Source organism: Hyperolius riggenbachi, chromosome 7 (genome assembly GCF_040937935.1).
Source record: "Hyperolius riggenbachi isolate aHypRig1 chromosome 7, aHypRig1.pri, whole genome shotgun sequence".
NCBI lineage: Eukaryota > Metazoa > Chordata > Amphibia > Anura > Hyperoliidae > Hyperolius > Hyperolius riggenbachi.
Window position 1 is genome coordinate 223,501,324 of NC_090652.1, and position 22,209 is coordinate 223,523,532.

Genomic DNA, 22,209 nt, shown 5'->3' on the forward strand with positions numbered 1-22,209 from the left:
CTGCGATCAAAGGCAGCATTGTACTGAGGACAGCCGTGTGACAAAAGAGCGATCGGCTGAAGCCTATAACAGCTAATCGCCGTCATTTGGCTGGCTGGGGGGAGGGAGTTAGGAGGGGAAAAAAATAGGGAAATTTAATTAAAAAAAATTTTTTTTATAAAAAAATAAACACTGGGGGAGCGATCAGACCCCACCAACAGAGAGCTCTGTTGGTGGGGAGAAAAGGGGGGGGGGGATCACTTGTGTGCCGAGTTGTGCGGCCCTGCAGCAGCTGCAGTGGCCAATTTAGCAAAAAATGGCCTGGTCTTTAGGGTTGGGTTTACACTGCGGTCCTCAAGTGGTTAATAAGGCAAGCGTACGTGCAAAATGGGTGCCATAAAGATGTGGGTGCTGGAAATAGGCACTTTGATGTTGTATATAATATAGCAGCCAGTTTTGAATGTGTATCTCGTGGAAGCCATATTTTTTCATTTTATGTCTGCTGTGCACTATCTCATATGTGTATGTCTGTTAGAAGCCAGTCTGGCATGCGGGCTTTGGAAATAATTGTCACCTGGACACTGGGTAAAGTAGGAAGCAATCTTGAAAGGGGAAATCTACATCTTTCTGTGAATCTAATTTGACTAGACTATCTAAGTTTAATAGGCCACGGACACCTGGACAATGTGCTAGCCTCCAGCAAGGAAGCAGTCAAATAATGACCCAACCAGGGGGGCGTGGCCTACGCATGGCAGTGTGAGGACGTGTTGTTCCGGAGCTCCCGCTACCTCACCCAATATTATCCCCAAAAGCTCCTACTAAAGCGCACCAAACCTCCCATGGGACCCCAAAAGCAAAAGGGGAAGAAGAAGTCGCCGAAACAACGAAGCTCTGCACACATTCTCAAGTTCTTAAGGCCGCTGGAGCGGAGACTGACGGAGGCAGAGGGAGGCAAGATGGCGTCTCCGCAGGGCCAACGGCAGGCCACACCATCCTCGGCAAAGCAACGGAGAGATCCCGCTGAAGACAGAGGGTCACAGGCCAGGTCAGTCTCTCCCTCCTCTCCATCGCATTCAGAGGCAGACCGCACATTAGAACTGCGCTCATCGCCAGCATCCCCGCCGCAATATGACGGCGAATCACAGGCCCCAAACCACGCTACACCGCGCACAGGCCTTACCTCGCCCTCCAAGCAACAGCAAATCTTCACCACTCAGGGCACACAATCCTCCCAATACAGAGGGATAGACCCGGAGATGGAGGTGGCGATGGACTTCCAAAGTCAGCAGGCGGTAAGCAACGGGCGCCATCTTGGCTCGCACCCTCCTTCACCATCCGTATCAGCAAGCTCTGACTCGTACATAGAAGTTGACTTACAAGATTACGTCAAATCTCTCCCGACCAAACTAGACTTTGAAAAGTTTATTGTACGCATGGAAGAGGTTTATAAGAGAGAGATGTCGGAATTCCGACAGGAGGTGGGTCAGATGGTGCACCGGGTGGAAGAGGTGGAGAAAAGACAAGACTCCCTGGAAGCTAGAATGGAGAAGCAAGAAAGAGCCACAGCAGATAATGCTCAGCAAATAGATAACATCTTTCTAAAAATGGATGACATAGAGAACAGACATAGACGCAACAATATAAGGATAAGGGGAATCCCTGAATCCACTAAACCACCTGAGATCATGCCGACAGTGGAAGGTCTTTTCAAGCAAATTCTGGGCGCCCCAGCGGATCACAAAATAGAGATCGACAGGGCACATAGAGCTTTAGGTCCTCCACTAACAAATCCACCTAGACCACGTGATATCATATGCAGGGTTCATTTTTACAAAGAAAAGGAGGCCATCATGAGGGAGGCTAGATCCCAGAGAGAAATTGACTTTGATGGGGTTAAAGTCCAGCTTATGGCTGACCTATCTACGTTAACACTACAGCTTAGACGAGCAACTCGCCCTCTCCTTGAGGCTTTGCGTGATAAAGAAATAAGCTACCATTGGGGCTATCCCTTTGCTTTACACATATCGCATGACGGCAAATCCAAGGTCTTCAGATCTCCAGATGACCTACCTACAATCAGATCGACCTTTGGCCTTCCCCTGATCTCCATTACTGAATGGCCACTTTCCCGGCCCCAGACCGTTACGACCCACCCGCAACGAGAAAGATGGGAAACTGTGTACAGAAGGGGTAACCGTCACAGAAGGTGAGCTACGGAACCCTCAGATTCTGGTTTGTGTTAAAGGGAGGGGGTCTCCTCCCGTTTATAAGTCAATCCCCTATCAGGCAGATTTTCGCAGATTTTCTAAGAATTGGCGAGCCTTTGATGAATACATGGAATTACTAAACGCAAGATTGCACGTCTCTATAAGAAAGTAATTCCTCTCACATCTAGGACCATCCAGGGTTCCTCGGTATGCTACATAGGATGGGAACTGATAGCTAGTAACCTCAAACTTTATCACGCATATGCTTCAGTTTTTTCTTTTTTAAGGAACAAATTGCTATGTGTATTGAGAATGCATAAACACAAGTATTTTTTCTCGTACATGGTTAGAGGTGTTACAGCTCACACTCTGTTATACGGCAGTGAGAGGGGAAAAGACAGGCACTAAATGCGGGCAGAGAGGTCCTGGGTTTCACCGGGTTATGTACTCCATGTTGCAGCGTGCTACTCAGAGATAAACAGTGATCATGTGAAGTAAAGAAAGTCGAGGCACTGCTGCAGTAAAAAAGAGAGGTACCTTTAATCCACGGTGTTCGGACACAGCGGGGTATACAGTGGGGGTGAGGGGATGCCTGACAGCTGTTTCGCTAAGAAAGCTTCTTCAGAGGCAAAATGTAATTCCTTACATTTTGCCTCTGAAGAAGCTTTCTTAGCGAAACAGCTGTCAGGCATCCCCTCACCCCCACTGTATACCCCGCTGTGTCCGAACACCGTGGATTAAAGGTACCTCTCTTTTTTACTGCAGCAGTGCCTCGACTTTCTTTACTTCACATGATCACACTCTGTTATAGTCTGTTGAACTTCCAAGTTAATCCTACCTAATTACTGCTTGGGAATCCTGTCCCATATGTTATTTTGACTGCATGCATTTTATTGTATCGGTTAAAAGAGAGCTAAGGTTTACTGCTTACATTTTATGTGAGGTAGCGGAGCACACCTGTTATGTGTTCCCTCGTTCCCCGGATCAGAGATCCGCTCGGGAGTGCAGAATTTAGCACTCCGGTGGATTCACGGTTTGTTTCTGATCACCGGAGGAGAAAGAGGAGTTTTGGTGTACTAACACCGAACCTTTTTGTCTATGTTCTATGTTTGTTCGTCTGTCCGTCCATGTACTCTCTTTTACTAGTACTGCCACACTCTCCCTCTAAAATTACGGAGGATCTTACCTATGTTCTGGGGAATAACCAATATACGCTGACCACGACCTGCAAACTAACCAGGCCTAATCTAAATTTACATAGTAGAAAATGGAGGATTGTGTAGTAGCTACTTTCAACGTTAAGGGCTTTAATGTCCCCCAAAAAACGATCCCAGGTCCTATATCACCTTCATAAGCAGAAAGCCTCAATTATCGCACTCCAGGAAACTCATTTTAAAACTGATGCCATACCCACTATCAAATCAAGGTGGTATGACAGGTGGTACCATAGCTCTAATCCGGATGGTAAATCTAAAGGGGTTTCACTGGGTTTACATAAATCCCTTAAGGCTTCTTTTCTTGATGTTCTGTCAGACCCCCTGGGCAGGTATATATTTATAAATATTCAAATTGCCGAGGTTAAATATACAATAGCTAACGTATACCTTCCTAACCAGAACCAACCACAGAAGCTATCCTCCTATATTAATAAACTAATCCCCTTTGCAAAAGGTCACATAATCCTATGTGGGGACTTCAACTTTTGTATGAATCCTCAATGGGATTCCTCATCTGGGAAATCCTCTATCCCTAACAAAGCCCTGCTCCAGATACGCCATAAACTTACTTTGTACTCATTGGTAGATACATGGAGGACACTCCACCCTAATGAGCGCAATTATACATTTTACTCCCAGGTGCATGGATCCCATAGCCGGATAGACTATATAATGGTCCCACAATTTTTGTTAGACAGAATATCCCATACATCGATTGGGAATAGAATATGGTCTGACCATGCTCCTGTATTCTGTTCTCTCTCCATGGGTAAAGTGGGTACTTCTCATTGCTCTTGGAGACTCAATGATAACTTACTTAAAGATCCTACGTGTCTGACAGACGTCAAGCGAACCATTGAGCTATTTATACAAGATCACAAGGAGGATGATTCTGCTCCAAGCATCAAATGGGAGGCTCTTAAATGCACCCTACGCGGAGTCTTAATCTCCCATGGAGCTAGAATTAAGAAGGAAAGAGGCATACAGATTAAGGAGTTATTCCTTAAAATTGATAAACTCGAAGAAGATCTTAAGAATAACCCATCCTCGCTGACAGAATTGGAGCTATCTAACACCAGACACAGTCTCCTCTCTAGGCTAGATGAGAAATCATTATCTGACAGAATGAGATTTAGGGGTATGCTTTACGAACAGGGAGGTAAGTGTGGCCGCCTCTTAGCCCGTTTCTTACACCCAAGGAATAACCCATCCACTATATTCTCCATCAATAAACCAAATAGCACAAAGGTATACAAAACATCTGAAATTGCTGACACATTTAAGCAATATTATGAATCGCTATATAACTTACGAAATGAAGTGGGGGAGTCTGGATCCCAAAACTTTAAATCCCGCCTAGACTCCTACTTAGACAAAACAAAACTACCTTCCATCCCTATAGAACTTCAAGAGGAATTAGACATGGACTTTTCTGAACAGGAGCTAATGGAGTGTATCAAGGCCTCCAAATCGGGTAAGAGCCCAGGCCCAGACGGCTTCACAGGCTCCTTCTACAAAAAATTAGGCACTCTGCTCTCTCCCTTGATGTTGTCAGCTTTCAACTACATCTCAAGAGAGAAGACCTTCCCTCCCCAGGCACTTACTACGCACATTACTGTAATCCCTAAGCCAGACAAAGATTCATCCTTGTGTTCCAATTTCCGCCCTATCTCCTTAATAAATCTAGATTTAAAATTTTACTCTAAAATGTTGGCTGAGAGGCTAAAACCCTTACTCCCCGACATTATTCATAACGACCAAACGGGTTTTGTTATAAAAAGAGAGGCTAGAGATAATACTCTTAAAACAATATCTATAATCCACAAAGCACAACATACTGGTCTGCCTCTGTGCATTGTCTCGGTTGACGCGGAGAAGGCATTCGACAGGGTCCATTGGCAATTTTTAGAGGGGGCTCTATCTAAGCTGGGTTTGGGACCAAAATTCATCGACAGTGATGGCACTATATAGCAACCCTTCTGCTAGGGTCAAGATTAATGGGACCCTGTCGGATGCCTTCCAGGTACGAAACGGGACTAGACAGGGCTGTCCCCTGTCCCCACTCTTATATGTCATCTGTATGGAACACTTAGCGGTGGCTCTCCGTCAGAATCCAGCTATACAGGGGATCTCTAATGGTAGTACCCAGGCCAAGCTAGCATTATTTGCGGATGACTTATTGCTCTATGTATCAAACCCTAACATAGCCTTTCCACACATACTACAAGAAATGTCAGAGTATGGCTCATTGAGTAACTTCAAAATTAATATTTCCAAAACAGAAGTTTTGAACATTACTCTATCTGGGAAAATAGTACAACATCTTTCAGCCTCCTTCCCATTTAAATGGCAGAAGGATAAGATTAAATATTTGGGACTATATATTTCTAAAAATCCTACAGACTTATTCCAACTTAATTTCCCCCCCCCTGACATCGAAAATATATAATGACTTAGAAAGATGGCGAACTTTACATCTGTCCTGGTCAAGCAGGATCTGTGTGCTCAAAATGGATATCCTCCCCAAGCTCCTTTATGTAATGCAGGCCCTCCCAATATGGCTGCCTGGCTCCTTCCTCAAAAGGATCCAGAGTAAATTCTTAAACTTTGTATGGGACAAAAAGCCTCACCGCATAAATGCTAAACTACTCAGCCGACCCAAAGAAGGAGGTGGAATGGGCCTTCCAGATATTCGAGCTTATTACCATGCGACCTTACTAACCCAAATCCTAGACTGGTTTCAGAGTAGACAATCCAAACAGTGGGTTGGGTTAGATGTAGTCTTCTCTGAGTGTGACCCAAGAGCCCTACTTTGGGTTAAACCATCAGCTAGGCCTAAAAGAAACCTGATGGCTCTCGGCCCTCAGGTAGTTTTGAGGGGCTGGGATCTCATAAGACAGAAGTATAACCTATCCACTATACCGAGTCCACTCATGTCACTACTTGACAACCCATATCTAGCCATGGGCCTCCATTCTAGCTCTATTTTGGGTTGGAACAGAGAATATTGGCCTCAGGTCCGTCACATCTTAGGAAACAACACAATTTTAGACTGGAAGGACTTGGGCAACCCAGATAACAAACCCAATATTAATTGGTTCACATGGAGACAGATTAGGGAATTCTATTGCTCCTTATCCCCTAAAATGAATATCCATAGAAGCCTTACCTCATTTGAACTATTGTGCTCTTCTTCAGTTGACACTGAACACAAAATCTCACATATATACTCGGAAATAGTATGCTCATCTAGCACAGGCCATTTAATACACATAACAGACAAGTGGGATTCAGATCTGGGAGTAACTCTTAAAGCTGAACAGTGGGAAAAGATATTTTTGCTGACACACAAGTCTTCCATTTCCTCTTCCTTCCAAGAGAGGAACTATAAGATATTAACAAGATGGTACAGATGCCCTTCCCTCATTGCCAAGTTTAGGGACAATGAAAGTGACCTATGTTGGCGATGCCGGAGACAGGTGGGCTCGTATATACACATCTGGTGGGGTTGCATGGTAATACAACCATTCTGGAAAATTATCTTTGGCATCAATGACTCTCTGTATTTGGAAAACCTACCATTCCAACCAGCTATAGCGCTCCTGAATTTGCTCCCGGGGAAGATCTCACAAGCTAAAAAAAAATCTAACAGGGACCCTAATGATTGTTGCCAAACTATTAATTGCTAGGAATTGGAGAAGCCCCAATGTACCAAGCATAAATCAGATCTTCACTGAACTCAATGAGATCTGCAGACTGGATGAACTGTTTCATAGTGCACATGACCGTAATGAGGCGTTTACTAGAAAATGGGTGGTTTGGTACGAATACAGAGAGTCAGAAGAGGCTAAATCCCTGATACTTGGCAACCTCCCCATATCCAGTCCTAGAATTCCGAACACATCTCAGTTTTAATATCGCTATCTAACGGTGACATCAACCCTAGATCAATAACCCCTCAAGGATGATCCCCAGACTGGTACAAATGGTGGTCTTGGTAAGGTTCCTCCTGTATAATATTATACTATCGGTAATCACATCAGTGAATTGTTTGAAGAACATGGACAAGTATGTCTGTCCCTCCCCTGCCCTATGTGGTTTTCCTGTCTAGACTTCTCCTTCCCTCCCTTTCCTATCTTCTTCCTTTCCTTGCTTTCCCTTCTTCCTACTCTGAAAGAACTAACGTTCTTGTACCATAAAGAGATGCATATACCGTTAACACTCTTATAAGTTGTGCCTAGGTTCCGTGGTTTTTAACCATAAGTGACCCTAGAGGGTACATCTTAGGTAATGCAATTCCATGTAATGTTCTTCAGATTGTTTGTCTGTATTCTATATGTTTTTTGTATGAAAAAATTTTTCAATAAAAAGTTTTATTACAAAAAAAAAATAATGACCCAACCATTTGTCCTGAATCTTCTGATGTGCTGGAAGGTGTCTGTGTTGCTTTGACCTCTGTATACATAATTGGTCTAGAGTCTGGCGGAACAGGAAACCTTGGAAATTTACATGACAGCAAGCTGGGATATTACAGAGGTCTTTGAAAACCATGATGTCATAATCTAGGGAAATTCGATTATTTCTGGATCTGAACATTGTACTGATATAGTAAACCACTGTTCCTGGTCCCTTGGAGTTCACTATAACACGATTATACTGTACTTCAAAGACTAAAACAAAAGCTGCATTTAGAAACTGCTTGTAGGTGATCTGCCAGTGTGGGGTTAGCATGATGGTTTTCCTTCTTCGCAAGAAATGAGCTTTCAGTGTTGCTAGAAACTACACTGCTTATAGCTGTTAATGTTCAGTGCTGTGTCTGTGAATTCAGATTCCATTACATAGTATTTTCAAATAACAGCAATAGATCAGCTTGATGAAATGTGCGTGTCTAGTCAGCCTCTGTGACGCTCTAGTCCATTACAGATTACATTGCAGTCGACAAAAACAGCCATGGAGAGAATGGTCTATAGCGTTCATTATTATTGTGGTTTGTATTGCAAGCAAATAGGTTAATTAACAATGCAGCGGGCAGGTGCTCTCTGAGGAACATTTTCTAAGCAGCAGACTTAGCAGCTGTTTGTAGCTAAATCACCACTTTACAAGTTGAGCATGCATCTGTTCCTGTGCGGAAATGCTGACCCCTCAGTACAATGTGATCTTCTGAGCATTAAAACTTGGGATACATTCTTAACTTGTTCAGGACCACAGTAGTCGGGGCCTGGAAAATCATTCTTCTTTCTTTGCATTTGTGCATGAGACCCATTCTTCATCTTGGCTTATTATATGCATCACTTTATCTTATTTTGCTAACTTGGGTATTGGTAGGAAGGACTGTTGTGCCTGTATAATTCCTCATATGAAATGCTCTTCTGTCAGTATATACCAGGCCCGGATGTACATCACAGGAGCCTATAGGCACAGATGTCCTGGCACCCTAGACTCGCCTTGAATTGAATCTAAAAACGCACACTGAACCACACTGCAAGTGTGCTGGCTGACCAAGCTGTCACTTCTCCCTTTCCTCCCTTGCCTGTCATAGGTAGCTACAGGTGCTACTTAATATTAGGTAGGCAGAGAAACCTTCAGTATTAAGTAGTTAGAGGTGCCTCAAAGGTGTGAGGTAGCTAGAGGTGCCCCTGACTGAAAGGAGAGCTCATCAGTGGAATGCAGAGAGCTGGGTGAGTAACTTCTCATTTAAGCACAATTGGGGGAAAAAGGCGCCCTGGTTGGAAGTGTCTAAAAAGAGCTTAAAAACGAAAAATATGAGGTAGCTCATATTGTATACACAAAATCCTTGTGTATAACAAAAGATTTTTTATTTAGCACAGGCAACGCGTTTCGCAGGTCTGAGCCTTCATCGGCCTGATGAAGGCTCAGACCTGCGAAACGCGTTGCCTGTGCTAAATAAAAAAATCTTTTGTTATACACAAGATATAGCACAAGAATAGCAGTACCTAGAATAGCAGAAGAGCTCCTCAGTATAGCCATATAAACACTACATAATAATACAATAAACGTTTGTACATTACACAACCTATCAAATCGTGATAATACATCCGCTTTTTTGGTTGTATTTTGATTCAGATGTTCAATGAGTCGATCAATTCATTAATTAACCAATCAATACATCAATCTCTGCTATAGAGGGAAATTGGATTAAGGCTCTGGACTATTATCTCATAGGAAACTTTCTATTGCTACATCTGATTGGTAATAATTTATACTTCTACATATGCAATGTATGGCAGTATTTTGGAATAATAAAAAATCCAAAAATGAAAGGATATCAATAGGAATCTATAGTCCATATACTTAAAAGTTCTATATAAATATATTGTTAATGGAGGAGACTTGTATGACGAAGTATAAAAATTAGGGATGGGACGAATCCACAATTTCTTCGAATCCGAATCCGGATCCGAATCTAAAAAGGTTCTCGAATATCTCGAACCTTTCGAATCCCGAATCTAACGAATCCTGCACATACGAATTGTGCGATCCGTGGTATAGTTGCCCGCAGTATAGGTAGCGAGGTAAAGGTGCCTTCAGTATAGCTAGCTAGGTATGGGTGCCTTCAATATTGGTAGCGTTCAGTATAGGTAGCAAGGTATATGGGCCTTCAGTATAGGTAGAAAGGTATATGGGCCTTCAGTATAGGTAGCAGGGTATATAGGCCTTCAGTATAGGTAGCAGGGTATATGTGCCTTCAGTATAGGTAGCAGGGTATATGTGCCTTCAGTATAGGTAGCAGGGTATATGGGCCTTCAGTATAGGTAGCAGGGTATATGGGCCTTCAGTATAGGTAGCAGGGTATAGGGGCCTTCAGTATAGATAGCAGGGTATATGTGCCTTCAGTATAGGTAGCAGGGTATATAGGCCTTCAGTATAGGTAGCAAGGTATATGTGCCTTCAGTATAGGTAGCAGGGTATATGGGCCTTCAGTATAGGTAGCAGGGTATATGGGCCTTCAGTATAGGTAGCAGGGTATATGGGCCTTCAGTATAGGTAGCAGGGTATATGGGCCTTCAGTATAGGTAGCAGGGTATATGGGCCTTCAGTATAGATAGCAGGGTATATGTGCCTTCAGGATAGGTAGCAGGGTATATGTGCCTTCAGGATAGGTAGCAGGGTATATGTGCCTTCAGGATAGGTAGCAGGGTATATGTGCCTTCAGTATAGGTAGCAGAGTATATGTGCCTTCAGTATAGGTAGCAGGGTATATGGGCCTTCAGTATAGGTAGCAGGGTATATGTGCCTTCAGTATAGGTAGCAGGGTATATGTGCCTTCAGTATAGGTAGCAGGGTATATGTGCCTTCAGTATAGGTAGCAGGGTATATGGGCCTTCAGTATAGGTAGCAGGGTATATGGGCCTTCAGTATAGGTAGCAGGGTATATAGGCCTTCAGTATAGGTAGCAGGGTATAGGGGCCTTCAGTATAGGTAGCAGGGTATATGGGCCTTCAGTATAGGTAGCAGGGTATATAGAGGCCTTAAGTATAGGTAGGTATGTAGGTAGGTATAGGGGCCTTTAGGTAGGTAAAGGGACCTTCAGTATAGGTAGCAGGGTATGGGCCTTCAGTATAGGTAACAGGGTATATAGAGGCCTTAAGTATAGGTAGGTATGTAGGTAGGTATAGGGGCCTTTAGGTAGGTAAAGGGACCTTCAGTATAGGTAGCAGGGTATAGGGCCTTAAGTATAGGTAGGTATGTAGGTAGGTAGGTAGGTATAGGGGCCTTTAGGTAGGTAGGTATAGGGGCCTTTAGGTAGGTAGGTAGGTACGTATAGGGGGCCTTTAGGTAGGTATAGTGGCCTGTAGGTAGGTAAGTATAGTGGCCGGTAGGTAGGTATAGTGTCCTGTAGGTAGGTAGGTAGGTAGGTAGTTAAAGGGACCTTCAGTATATGTAGCAGGGTATAGGGCCTTGAGTATAGGTAGGTATGTAGGTAGGTAGGTATAGGGGCCTTTAGGTAGGTAGGTATAGGGGCCTTTAGGTAGGTAGGCACGTATAGGGGGCCTTTAAGTAGGTAGGTAGGTATAGAGGCCTGTAGGTAGGTATAGGGGCCTTTAGGTAGGTAGGTAGGTAGGTAAGTATAGGGGCCTTTAGGTAGGTAGGTAGGTATAGGGGCCTTTAGGTAGGTAGGTAGGTACGTATAGGGGGCCTTTAGGTAGGTATAGTGGCCTGTAGGTAGGTAGGTAGGTATAGTGGCCGGTAGGTAGGTAGGTATAGTGTCCTGTAGGTAGGTAGGTAGTTAAAGGGACCTTCAGTATAGGTAGCAGGGTATAAGGCCTTAAGTATAGGTAGGTATGTAGGTAGGTAGGTATAGGGGCCTTTAGGTAGGTAGGTAGGTAGGTATAGGGGCCTTTAGGTAGGTAGGCACGTATAGGGGGCCTTTAGGTAGGTAGGTATAGAGGCCTTTAGGTAGGTATAGGGGCCTTTAGGTAGGTAGGTACATATAGGGGGCCTTTAGGTAGGTATAGGGGCCTGTAGGTAGGTAGGTATAGTGGTAGGTAGGTAGTATAGGGGGCCTTTAGGTAGGTATAGGGGCCTGTAGGTAGGTAGGTATAGTGCCCGGTAGGTAGATAGGTACGTATAGGGGGCCTTTAGGTAGGTATAGTGGCAGGTAGGTAGGTAAAGTGGTAGGTAGGTAGGTGTCGCTCCCCCCCCCCCCCCCCCCCCCGTGCCTCCTCCGCTCACCCCCATGGCCTCCTCCGTCCCCCGTGCCTCCTCGCTCACCCCTGCATAAGTATCAACTCACATGTCCAGTGGAGCGCAGAGCGGCAGACCTCGTCCTTACTTCTCGGTTCCCTCTAGTGGCCGGACCGGCTTTTACTGATGACGTCATTGTAAAAGCCGTCACTAGAGGGAACCAGGAAGTCAGCGAGAGGTCTGCCGCTCTGTCTGCGCTCCACTGGACGGGTGAGTTGATACAAAGTATGCGGGCGGCCGGGCGGAGGAGGCGCGGGGCGGTCGGAGGAGGCGCGGGTCGGAGGAGGACGAGTGCGAGCGGCGGATGCGCGGCGATGCAGCGTCGGGATTCGGCGGATTCGTAAAGTGGAAAATGGCGTCGGGATTCGAATCCACGAATCTCGAATATTTCCCAATATTCGAGGGATTCGTGGATTCGCCGGATTCGTCGTCCCATCTCTAATAAAAATATATATCTATATAAAAATATAAAAAACACATATATAAACAATCTAGAATTCTCATTTAAGCTCTGCTCGGGACTCTGTATAGGAAAGGAGGGAGGGACTTGGGGAAGGGAGTGAGCTGCCTTTTCATCATCAGGCGCCTGTAGGCATGTGCCTTGTGGTAAATGCGGCCCTGGTATATCCATTAGTGTCAGACTCCACAGTATATTAGACAGCCCTGTAGAAAATAACATCTCGCATCACTGGTGATGGGATTTTAGGATTCATTGTCATTTATCGATCCATCGTGTCAGCTTGCTAAACTAGTGAGACAGCTGTACAGACACTAGATCCATTCATGGGATGACCACAAAACACAGACCCTGGTGATTCTCTAGTGATGGAATCTAGTGTCTTTGCTTTTTAAAATTACATTCCTGGACTAGTTTTCCACATTCACAGCCTCTACCTGATAACCGGTCATTTTGATTCTCATTTTTGTTGACTAATTTTAAATCTGATTGGCAGCTGTCAAGTTACAGTCAGGTTCATAGATGGTTTTAAAAGCCTAGAAGATAATGGCAGCCAGAAATTCTGACAGATTTTAGTCCTAAATTACCGAAAGTAATATCAGGTCATAAAGTGTGCAGCATTTTGCCTTAATTTACCGGAAATCGGAATTCTCATGGAAAATAGGCAGCATTTTAGCAAATTTACTGATCAGTTTAAAGAGAATCTGTACTCTAAAATTCTTACAATAAAAAGCATACCATTCTATTCATTATGTTCTCCTGGGCCCCTCTGTGCTGTTTCTGCCACTCCCTGCTGCAATCCTGGCTTGTAATTGCCAGTTTTAGGCAGTGTTTACAAACAAAAGACATGGCTGCTAACAGCATGTGATAGGCTGAGAGTAGCTCAGTGTGTGAGTCATACAGAGCTTGGAGGGGGCATGGAGAGGGTGTGTATAGCTTCTATCCAATCACAAGCAGACCAGCACATTCCAGCCTGAGTGCCTGAGCCCGACTGTGCCGACAGAGGAAAGATTAGATTATATAACAGAGATAACACAGCAACTGTGCAACTGGGAAAGGCTGCAGTAAGCCAGAGCACATAAGAACAGGTATAGGAACTTATAGGATAGAAGAAATAAAGCTGAACATTTTGTTAGTCTCTTTAAGAACTGCCTGTACCTGGCGGTAAAGTCAATTTGTGTGCATTTTGTAGTTTAGTGGAGTTCCTGTTCTGGTGGAGTGGTTATTCAGGCTGTGTAATAGAAAAGAATAGTAGACATAAATGAAACTCCGAATATTTACTAGATTTTTTTTATATGGGATGCCTATAAATATACTTTCTATAGGTTGCAAAATAATCCAACACACCTTCCCCCTAATCCCCCCCTCCCCCTTCCTAATCCCCTTAACACCTTCCAAAAACTTTCTTAACTTAATAATAATAATAAAATATGAATTGTCTTTCTTATTATTATTTGCAGTAGGGTATTGTACCGTGTTAGCCATCAGTAAAAGCAAGAAGTTTTAAATCAGGATGATACCATTTATTGGCTAACTAAAAATGAATAAAAATAAACAAGCTTTCGGCCTTGCAGCCTTCGTCTGGCTTATATCCTGTTATTATTATTTACCGCATACATTACTGCTGGAATACTGCACTTTTACCGCATTTTTCGCACTTTTTACTGCAGTTTCAGAAAATTACCAAAAAAATGCCCACATGCGGAAAAATCCGATTTTCCAAAAAATCTGGAAAATACCGATTGCTGTATTATCCTGCTGCCCCCCCCCCCCTACTAAAAAAAAAAAAAAAGAGACATTTCCGCACACATCTACAAGGATTGAGTCCATTAGGTTGCTAAGAGGTGTTATACAAGTAGGCTTTGACATAGAATGCCTGCACTATCTGGATCTGTGTTTTAAGAATGTTTATTTCTTCCAACTATTTTAGGACAAGACTCTGTTTTCTGATAATGGAAGGAAAAAGGAAAGAGATTTGGTAACAAAGGAGATTGAGAAATTCCGGAGCTCAATCCAAATCTTGTGTCGCAGTGCTCTGCCACTGGGCAAAATCATGGACTACATCCAGGAGGACATGGACACCATGCAGAATGAGCTGAAGATGTGGAGAAGGGAGAACAGTGAGCATGCAGAGGTTCTACAAAGAGAGCAGAGGTACTTTCATTATCTGAACTCTTCATACACTATTAGCCATTATTTCCATCAATTCTGTTCTAAGGAAAAATGCATGCATGCTTTTCCACATCTGTTGAGATTTGCACATGCGCAGTTTGGCTGTGCTCGTACTCGGAACTACTCCGGAATACAAGTAGTTTTGAAGATTACCCGAGTACTTATGAAGAGCTATTCTACAGAGTAGGTGGAATAGCTACACTGGGGGGCTAGGAGGAGGAACAGAAAGGCTTTGTTATCCAGACCATTTCCTCTGCTAACAGAAGTACGAGACCTGAACTGAGTTTCCTAACTTCAGGCTTGTTTTAAAGATGAATGATAACTGGCATGATCCGGTAGACACTTTAATATGACATACTGTGGTGTTCTCCAATTAGGGCTGGTTCACACTAGGCCTAAAAACACTACAAATCAGTGGGGCGGAAGTGCATGGGGAAGCGGATCCAACTGTATGTTAAGCATAAGATCCATTCACATTTGCCACCTAAAATGGAGCGGAGCACACATACCCGACACGCACAATTTTTCTGGCCACTGAACAAACCCACATAATCAGTGCAGTACCTATGGGAATGGACAGTGTCCATTCTCACCAGGTTGTTTTCCCCTCCTATTCTGGTTCTACTCACCTGTCTTCTGTGTTTTCTGCTGCCAATCCAGTCCTCAGCCACTGCTAGCAAAGCTGCTGGGCACAGGTACAAATGTTGGTATATCTGTTGTAGTCCCGGCAGAAGCATAGGGCTACTACTGGATTGCAACAGGCCAATAGGAATTCTCCCTAGCACCAGGGAAGATTTCCATAGCTTCAGTGGTGGCCCAATGAGCATCTGCCATGTTGTTAGGGAGGATATGGGAGGATATCCATTGGTCTTTTGCAAGCTAATGGGAGTATGCTTCTGCTGGGACTCCGAACTATTTGGCGCTTGTCCCCCAAGCCCAGAAGCGTTGCCAGCAGAGGAGGTAGACCCGAATGGTGGCAGCGGCAGACCGGATGCACTATGGTGAGTAGTGAGCAAATCTCGCAGGACCCTGAGATGGGGTACAGCGTATCTGATTCACACTAGGTCTAAATACGCCCCATAGCCTCTTCATTGGTCGGCATGCAGATGTGTGCTGCTACTATGTTATACTCCTCTACAGCCAGCTCTGTGACACAAGATCTGAGGGCTGTGCTGTATTTCCAGTAGGCTTCACAAACTGCTAGTCTTTTAATAATAGATGGAAAAGATGTAGCTCTTGTCTGTGTGGACACAGGCTGTACTGACATTAATAGCTGCTTCTTCACTAAACTAATATTTCAGGTTTCATTGGAAACTATGGCTTCCAGCTGCTGCTCATCCTTCTTTGGGATTGCAGTGGGTATGGATCCCCTTTATAGTTGTCAGCTGTGACCAGCCCACAAAACCTCCAGGGTGCTCATCCAATTAATCGTGTGTTTTAAGTACTGGATGAAACAGGAACACGACACCCTTGCCAGAATGACTGCAGCCACTAGAAAGCCTGCCATTTGCTAGTTTATAAATGCTAGCGATAAAAGAATCCAGGGAAGGGACCACTATCACAAAAACATTTAAAGTCCATGTGTATACATATGTATAAAATGTATATTTGACCTACAGTAAAATTCAATATAAATTACATTTTTCCTACATCACTGTCACTTACAATAGGTTGTAAAAGTCTGACAGATTTTGGACTAGTCCATCTCCCCATGGAGTATTCTCAGGCTTTTCTTTAATTTAAAAAAGCACATACTGAATGGCAGTTCCTTAGTCCAGCTGCCAAAATAGTGCACTAATAAGTAGGGTGACTGAAAATACCCCATGAGGAGATGTACTAGTCCAAAAGCTGTCAGATCTTTCACATATTTAATACCTAATGTAGGTGAAGGCAACATAGGAAAAAAGTCATTTATAGTGCATTTTAATCTGGGAGAAATGTACTTCTAAGTATGTGTACACATGTATCAAATTTTTCAGAAGATAAGACACACTTTTTCTGCCATAAAATTGGGGAGAAAAAAAAATCACTGTCTTCTATCCCAAATACTATTGTCCCCATGTCCTCCTCACAGCGACAGCGCGTCTCTCACCTCATCCATTGGTTGCAGCGGTGATCAGAGACCTCTCCTCTCCCACAATGTCCCCCTTGTGTAGGTCGCGTGTGATGATGCAATCAGCAGAAGCCGGCACAGTGAGAGGTTTTTGCCCTCTAAACCTAGGTGCGGTTTATAGTCCGGAGTGCCTTCTATCCTGAAAAATATGGTATTTTAAAACATCCATCCTGAACTGAAATGCTGTATAGTATTAGATACTTTGTCCTTATTTGATAATGAAAGATGTGGTTGTCAGCTGTGACTATGCCATGTATGCAGAGTACGTATCCCTACAGATGTAGTATTCATCTTTCCTTGTTACATGAATGTGTCATTGCAGTAAACCTAACAAAGCAATGTGGATGCAATGGAGTGCAATAAATGTTAGTTCATAATTATTTTGCAGTTTTATGAACCAGTGAGTAAGATGTGAGAGTTCTGGAAATCTTCTACACTAAGACATTTACTGTTACCAGACTTTTATAGTTTCCGAAGAAAGTTATTGCTGCTGCCCACCAAAGTTGAATGAAAATATTTAGTGGAATTCCGTTTCAAAATGAATTGTTTTAGTGATAACATGGGTTAGTAACACGTTCAGTCTTATGAGGCCTGCTCCAGTTCTATATTATAAGCAGAATGACTGCAGTCAGTGATGCTAGAGCCTTTTACACACGCTATAGAAATGTCATCGGATCGCATGGTCAACAACCAGTTACAGTGAGTGATCTATCCTGGCAGATCCAGTGAGTTGGCAAGAACAATACTCCCGGTTGAAACAATCGGCCAGGCAGATCACTGGCTGAGAGGGGTTGGGAGCTGCTGTACACATGCTGGACTCTTGCCATAGGTGGTTGTTATGGGCCACCTCTGATGAGTTGCATCTACTGTGTGTACAGAGTTTTAGGCATGACACAGAGATTGTTGCCCCATCCTCTCCTTACACTGTTGGCAAAGTACCTTTCTCAGTGCTAGTGTCATCTATGCCTTACTTCGATACTACAGAAAAAAAGTGTGTTACTATAAGCAAAACCATTTGTGAACATGTTCCTACTAAATGGAAGCACATGTCTGAAAACCAGTGGAATGTGTTTGCCCAAGTTGTTTTTTAGTATTTATGTAGCGCTGACAAGTTCCGCAGCGCTGTATAGAGTATATTGTTACTTTACTGTCCCTCAGAGGGCTTACAATCTAATCCCTACCATAGTCATATGTCCATTTATAGTCTGGGGCCAATTTTAGGGGTAAGCCCATTAACTAATCTGTATGTTTTTGGGATGTGGGAGGAAACTAGAGTGCCCGGAGGAAAGTCACATAGACACGGAGAGAACATACAAACTCCGTGCAGATAGTGCCCTGGCTGGATTGGAACCAGGGACCCAACGCTGCAAGGCAAGAGAGCTATCCACTACGCCACCATGCTGCCTGATCAAATCATCAATAAATGTATGCCTCAACATGTCTGATCAATCGAAAATTCAAAGGATTTTGACCAAAAATCAATGAAAACTATTGATCAGACAGGGCAAAAAAAATCTGTTAGGTGGGGCAGAAGTTGTGGTTAATTGGTGGCCCATAGTGTTATAATGCATTGAGGAGTGCAACCCTATGGTTCAACCAATTTTCAATCGATATCTTGCTAACATATATTGAAAATCGATGTACTGTGGGTGGGGAAAAAAATTAATCCCTCTCTGATCAGATTGTGATTTGAGAGGGATCGATTGTTTTGCCACATTAGGTGGCAATCTGAGTGTATGGCTAGCTTTGAAGTACATAGTCACAAGGCTATATGTTAGATCTGATCATGTCACTTACTTTATCTCTCAGCATCACTGACGCGGCTGTGGAACCTCTTAAGGCAGAACTGGCTGAGCTAGAACAACTGATGAAAGAGCAACAGGATAAGATCTGCACAGTGAAAGGGAACATTTTACGGAATGAGGAGAAGATCCAGAAGATGGTTCAGAACATCAGTGGCTCTAGCAGAGACTGAAATCATGCTGTGACTGACCCACATTCCATCTCTCAGTGGCACAATCCACTCCTTGCTCTAGATCCAGTAATATAACACTGTTTATTAATTTACTGTTCAGGGTGAGTGTGTCTTCTACATTCCTTGGGAGCTTTGAAGGGCACCTCTTCTCTTCCAGGAAGCATCTTAGCTTTACTAGTAAATCTCAATCTCCCTCAATGGAATGATGGCCCCTTTCATCAATGGGCTTATTGTGCAAGGGTTCTCCCAAGTCACTGTTTCCCAAAGCTGTCCTCCGGTCCAACTAATGGCTCATGGTTTGTAAATATCCACACAAGATGCTAGGACTCTGAGTGACCCATCTGGGCATGTGGAGCCTGCAAATCATACATGTTTTGTGGAAACTAAGAGGATTTGGGAAACTCTGTCCTGAAGGAACCTGTTATATTCGTGCTGTGGAGGTACTGTACACATTTACATGGATAGGGCATTGTTGACTCTATGGGCATTGCATCGTAACACATGCATAATGTTAACAGCTGCACTTTTGCACACTTTCATATGCATTATCCAGAGATTGACTGTAGGCAGCACATTAGAATAACACATTTCTTAGCAACGCAAGAATGTGAATGTCCCTATTGAGTTGTTTGGGTGGCGTGTTGGCATGCGCTAACGCATCGCATTGTTGTGCATCGCATTGTATGAATGAGGCCAGACTTCTGTCTTGTCAGATTTTTGAAGCAAAGGTTCCATCAGAGCTGAAATAACATCTAGCAGATTAATGAGTGGTAACCATTCCTTCTGAGCAAGAACCATCTGTAATATTGACTATAGAAAGCTTTACATATGTTGGAGCATGTACAATCTCAACTTGATGGGTCAGTCCACCAAAATCTGATTCACTGTTGAAAGTATATTATCAATTGCTTCACTTGAAAACGTTTGACATGAAGGAATCAATCGAATCCTTCCAAGGTGGAACCTGGTTGGTCCACTTTCAAGCTGCATAAATTGACATGCAAACGCATCAACTCAGAATTCTTTGCACGCCACTGACTATCTCTAATGACCTTTGTAGTCAGATTTTGCCCCAAGTTCTTCGCTCCAGCACCACCCACTGTCTACAGATATGGATAGGGGATCACAAGTCTTAACCCCCTTGGCGGTATGAAAAATACCGCCAGGGGGCAGCGCAGCAGTTTTTTTTTAAATTTTTTTTTTTTTTAAATCATGTAGCAAGCCCAGGGCTCGCTACATGATAGCCGCTGCTCAGCGGCATCCCCCCAGCCCCGCCGATCGCCTCCGGCGATAGGCGATCAGGAAATCCCGTTCAAAGAACGGGATTTCCTGGAGGGCTTCCCCCGTCGCCATGGCGACGGGGCGGGATGACGTCACCGACGTCAGGGACGTCATTGGGAGACCCGATCCACCCCTTGGCGCTGCCTGGCACTAATTGGCCAGGCAGCGCAGGGGTCTGGGGGGGGGGGGGGGCGTGCGCCGCACCGGATAGCGGCGATCGGGCGCGCGGCGGCGGCGATCGGGGTGCTGGCGCAGCTAGCAAAGTGCTAGCTGCGTCCAGCAAAAAAAAAAAATATGAGAATCGGCCCAGCAGGGCCTGAGCGGCACCCTCCGGCGGCTTACCCAGTGTCCAGCACGGGGTTACCGCTAAGGAGGTTAAAGAGAATCTGTACTCTAATATTCTTACACTAAAAAGCATACCATTCTATTCCTTATTTTCTCCTGTGCCCCTCTGTGCTGTTTCTGCCACTCTCTGCTGCAATCCTGGCTTGTAATTAACAGTTTTAGGCAGTGTTTACAAACAAACTAACCAGCTTGTAATAGGCTCATATAAGCAGAGTGTGTGAGTCATACAGAGTGTGCAGGGGGCCTGCAGAGGGTGTGTATCCCTTCTAACCAATCACAAGCAGCCCTGCACATTCCACACATTCAAGCATTAGCCCGACAGACACGACAGAGGAAAGCAGATAAGATTAATTACAGAGACAGTGCAATTAGGAAAAGCTGCAGTAAGCCAGAGCACATTAGAACAGGCATAGGAACTTATAGGATAGAAGAACTAAGGCTGAAAAATTTGTTACAGAGTCTCTTTAAGGTGCCTAATAACGGTACAATTTTTTTTCCTTCAGATTTGATCTTTTGATGCACTTTTTAATGATTGAGTTGTGTAGAAAACTGTGCCGTTTGTGGCTCAAATCGATGCAATACGATTCTTTGGTCGATTAAAAAGGAAAAATATTGATCCGAAAGTTGGATTTTATGATCCAATCGAAATGTAAAACCTTCTTAAATTGTTCCGTTAATGGGAACAATTGCCTTTCGGTTCATTTTGATTGTTCAAATCACATTGAAAAATCGAATCGGAAGGAAAAATTGTACCGTTAATGGGCTCCATAACCTTACTTAGCCTACATAACAGATTTAGCAGGAGTCAGTGGAGCAAAGGGAACTTAAATACTTTTGTGGCGAGATCTTCTGCTGGAGTTATCAGAACTAACTAGCCTGTGGGTAATAACAAATTTTAATAATAATGTTAAAATAAAAAACACAGTTTAAAGCGACTACTTTAAAGTCATAAAAATCGCAATCTGCCAAGAAACAGAAATCGTGGTGCTTTCTGGTAGAAAACATAGCAGGAAATCTTCATGGGAAACTTCGTGAAAAAATTCATTTGAGCTGGAGGGAACACAACTGCCTTGAGAATGTGAATACGTGCAGTTTATTCCAGACAGGCTGTTCAAGTTTCTGCCTTCTACAGCTGGCTAATTCCTGAGCACTTTCTAAACTACAAGCCATCCTAATCACCAGCCCGTCTTGCGCTGTAGGTCCCTCTAGCGCTCTGCAGATGAATGTGGGATGTCCGAGTCCCATCCTGGTGGCAGCTTGTAATCTGATTGGGTACAATCCCTGCACTTTCAGGGCTGATCTCCAGCTGAGTTTCATTATCACCAGTTCATTCCAGATTTCTATACAGACTGCAGCTGCTAACACAAGATTTTGTTTTGCACAGGTGAGTGATCACAACTAGTTCTGTATGGACGCAGATTTTATATATTGTTGTGTACAAATTATTTATATACATATTAATCACATGAAAAAAAAATTGTGTGAACATTTTGTAAAACTTGAAGCGTTACATTCTATCAGATTCTGTTTTAATTTTTGCTATAAAAGCTATCCAAACAGCCTTTGTGCGTGTGTCTTATTACCTTACATGTGTGATCCTGACATACAAGCATGGGCTCCGGGGTGGGCTTCCATGCTACTGAGAAATTATCTCTGCCATATTTACCCTTTCTCCATATGCATGCATGGGTGCATTCTGGGCAATTCAGGAAATGGGGTGGAGCTTCATGAAGGAGGTACATATTAACACAAACATT

At 43.7% G+C, this 22,209-nt stretch overlaps 1 protein-coding gene across 1 annotated transcript in view; it reads left to right on the top strand.

Moving 5' to 3' along the window:
- Positions 1–18,919, top strand: part of TRAF3IP1 (TRAF3 interacting protein 1) — a 68,101-nt gene extending 49,182 nt beyond the window's left edge. The window contains exons 14-15 of the mRNA XM_068245300.1: positions 14,497–14,720; positions 18,661–18,919. Of these exons, the coding sequence (XP_068101401.1) occupies positions 14,497–14,720; positions 18,661–18,826 (390 nt within the window). The 3' untranslated portion in view covers positions 18,827–18,919. The remainder of the gene's footprint in view (positions 1–14,496; positions 14,721–18,660) is intronic.
- The last annotated feature ends 3,290 nt before the right edge of the window (positions 18,920–22,209 follow it).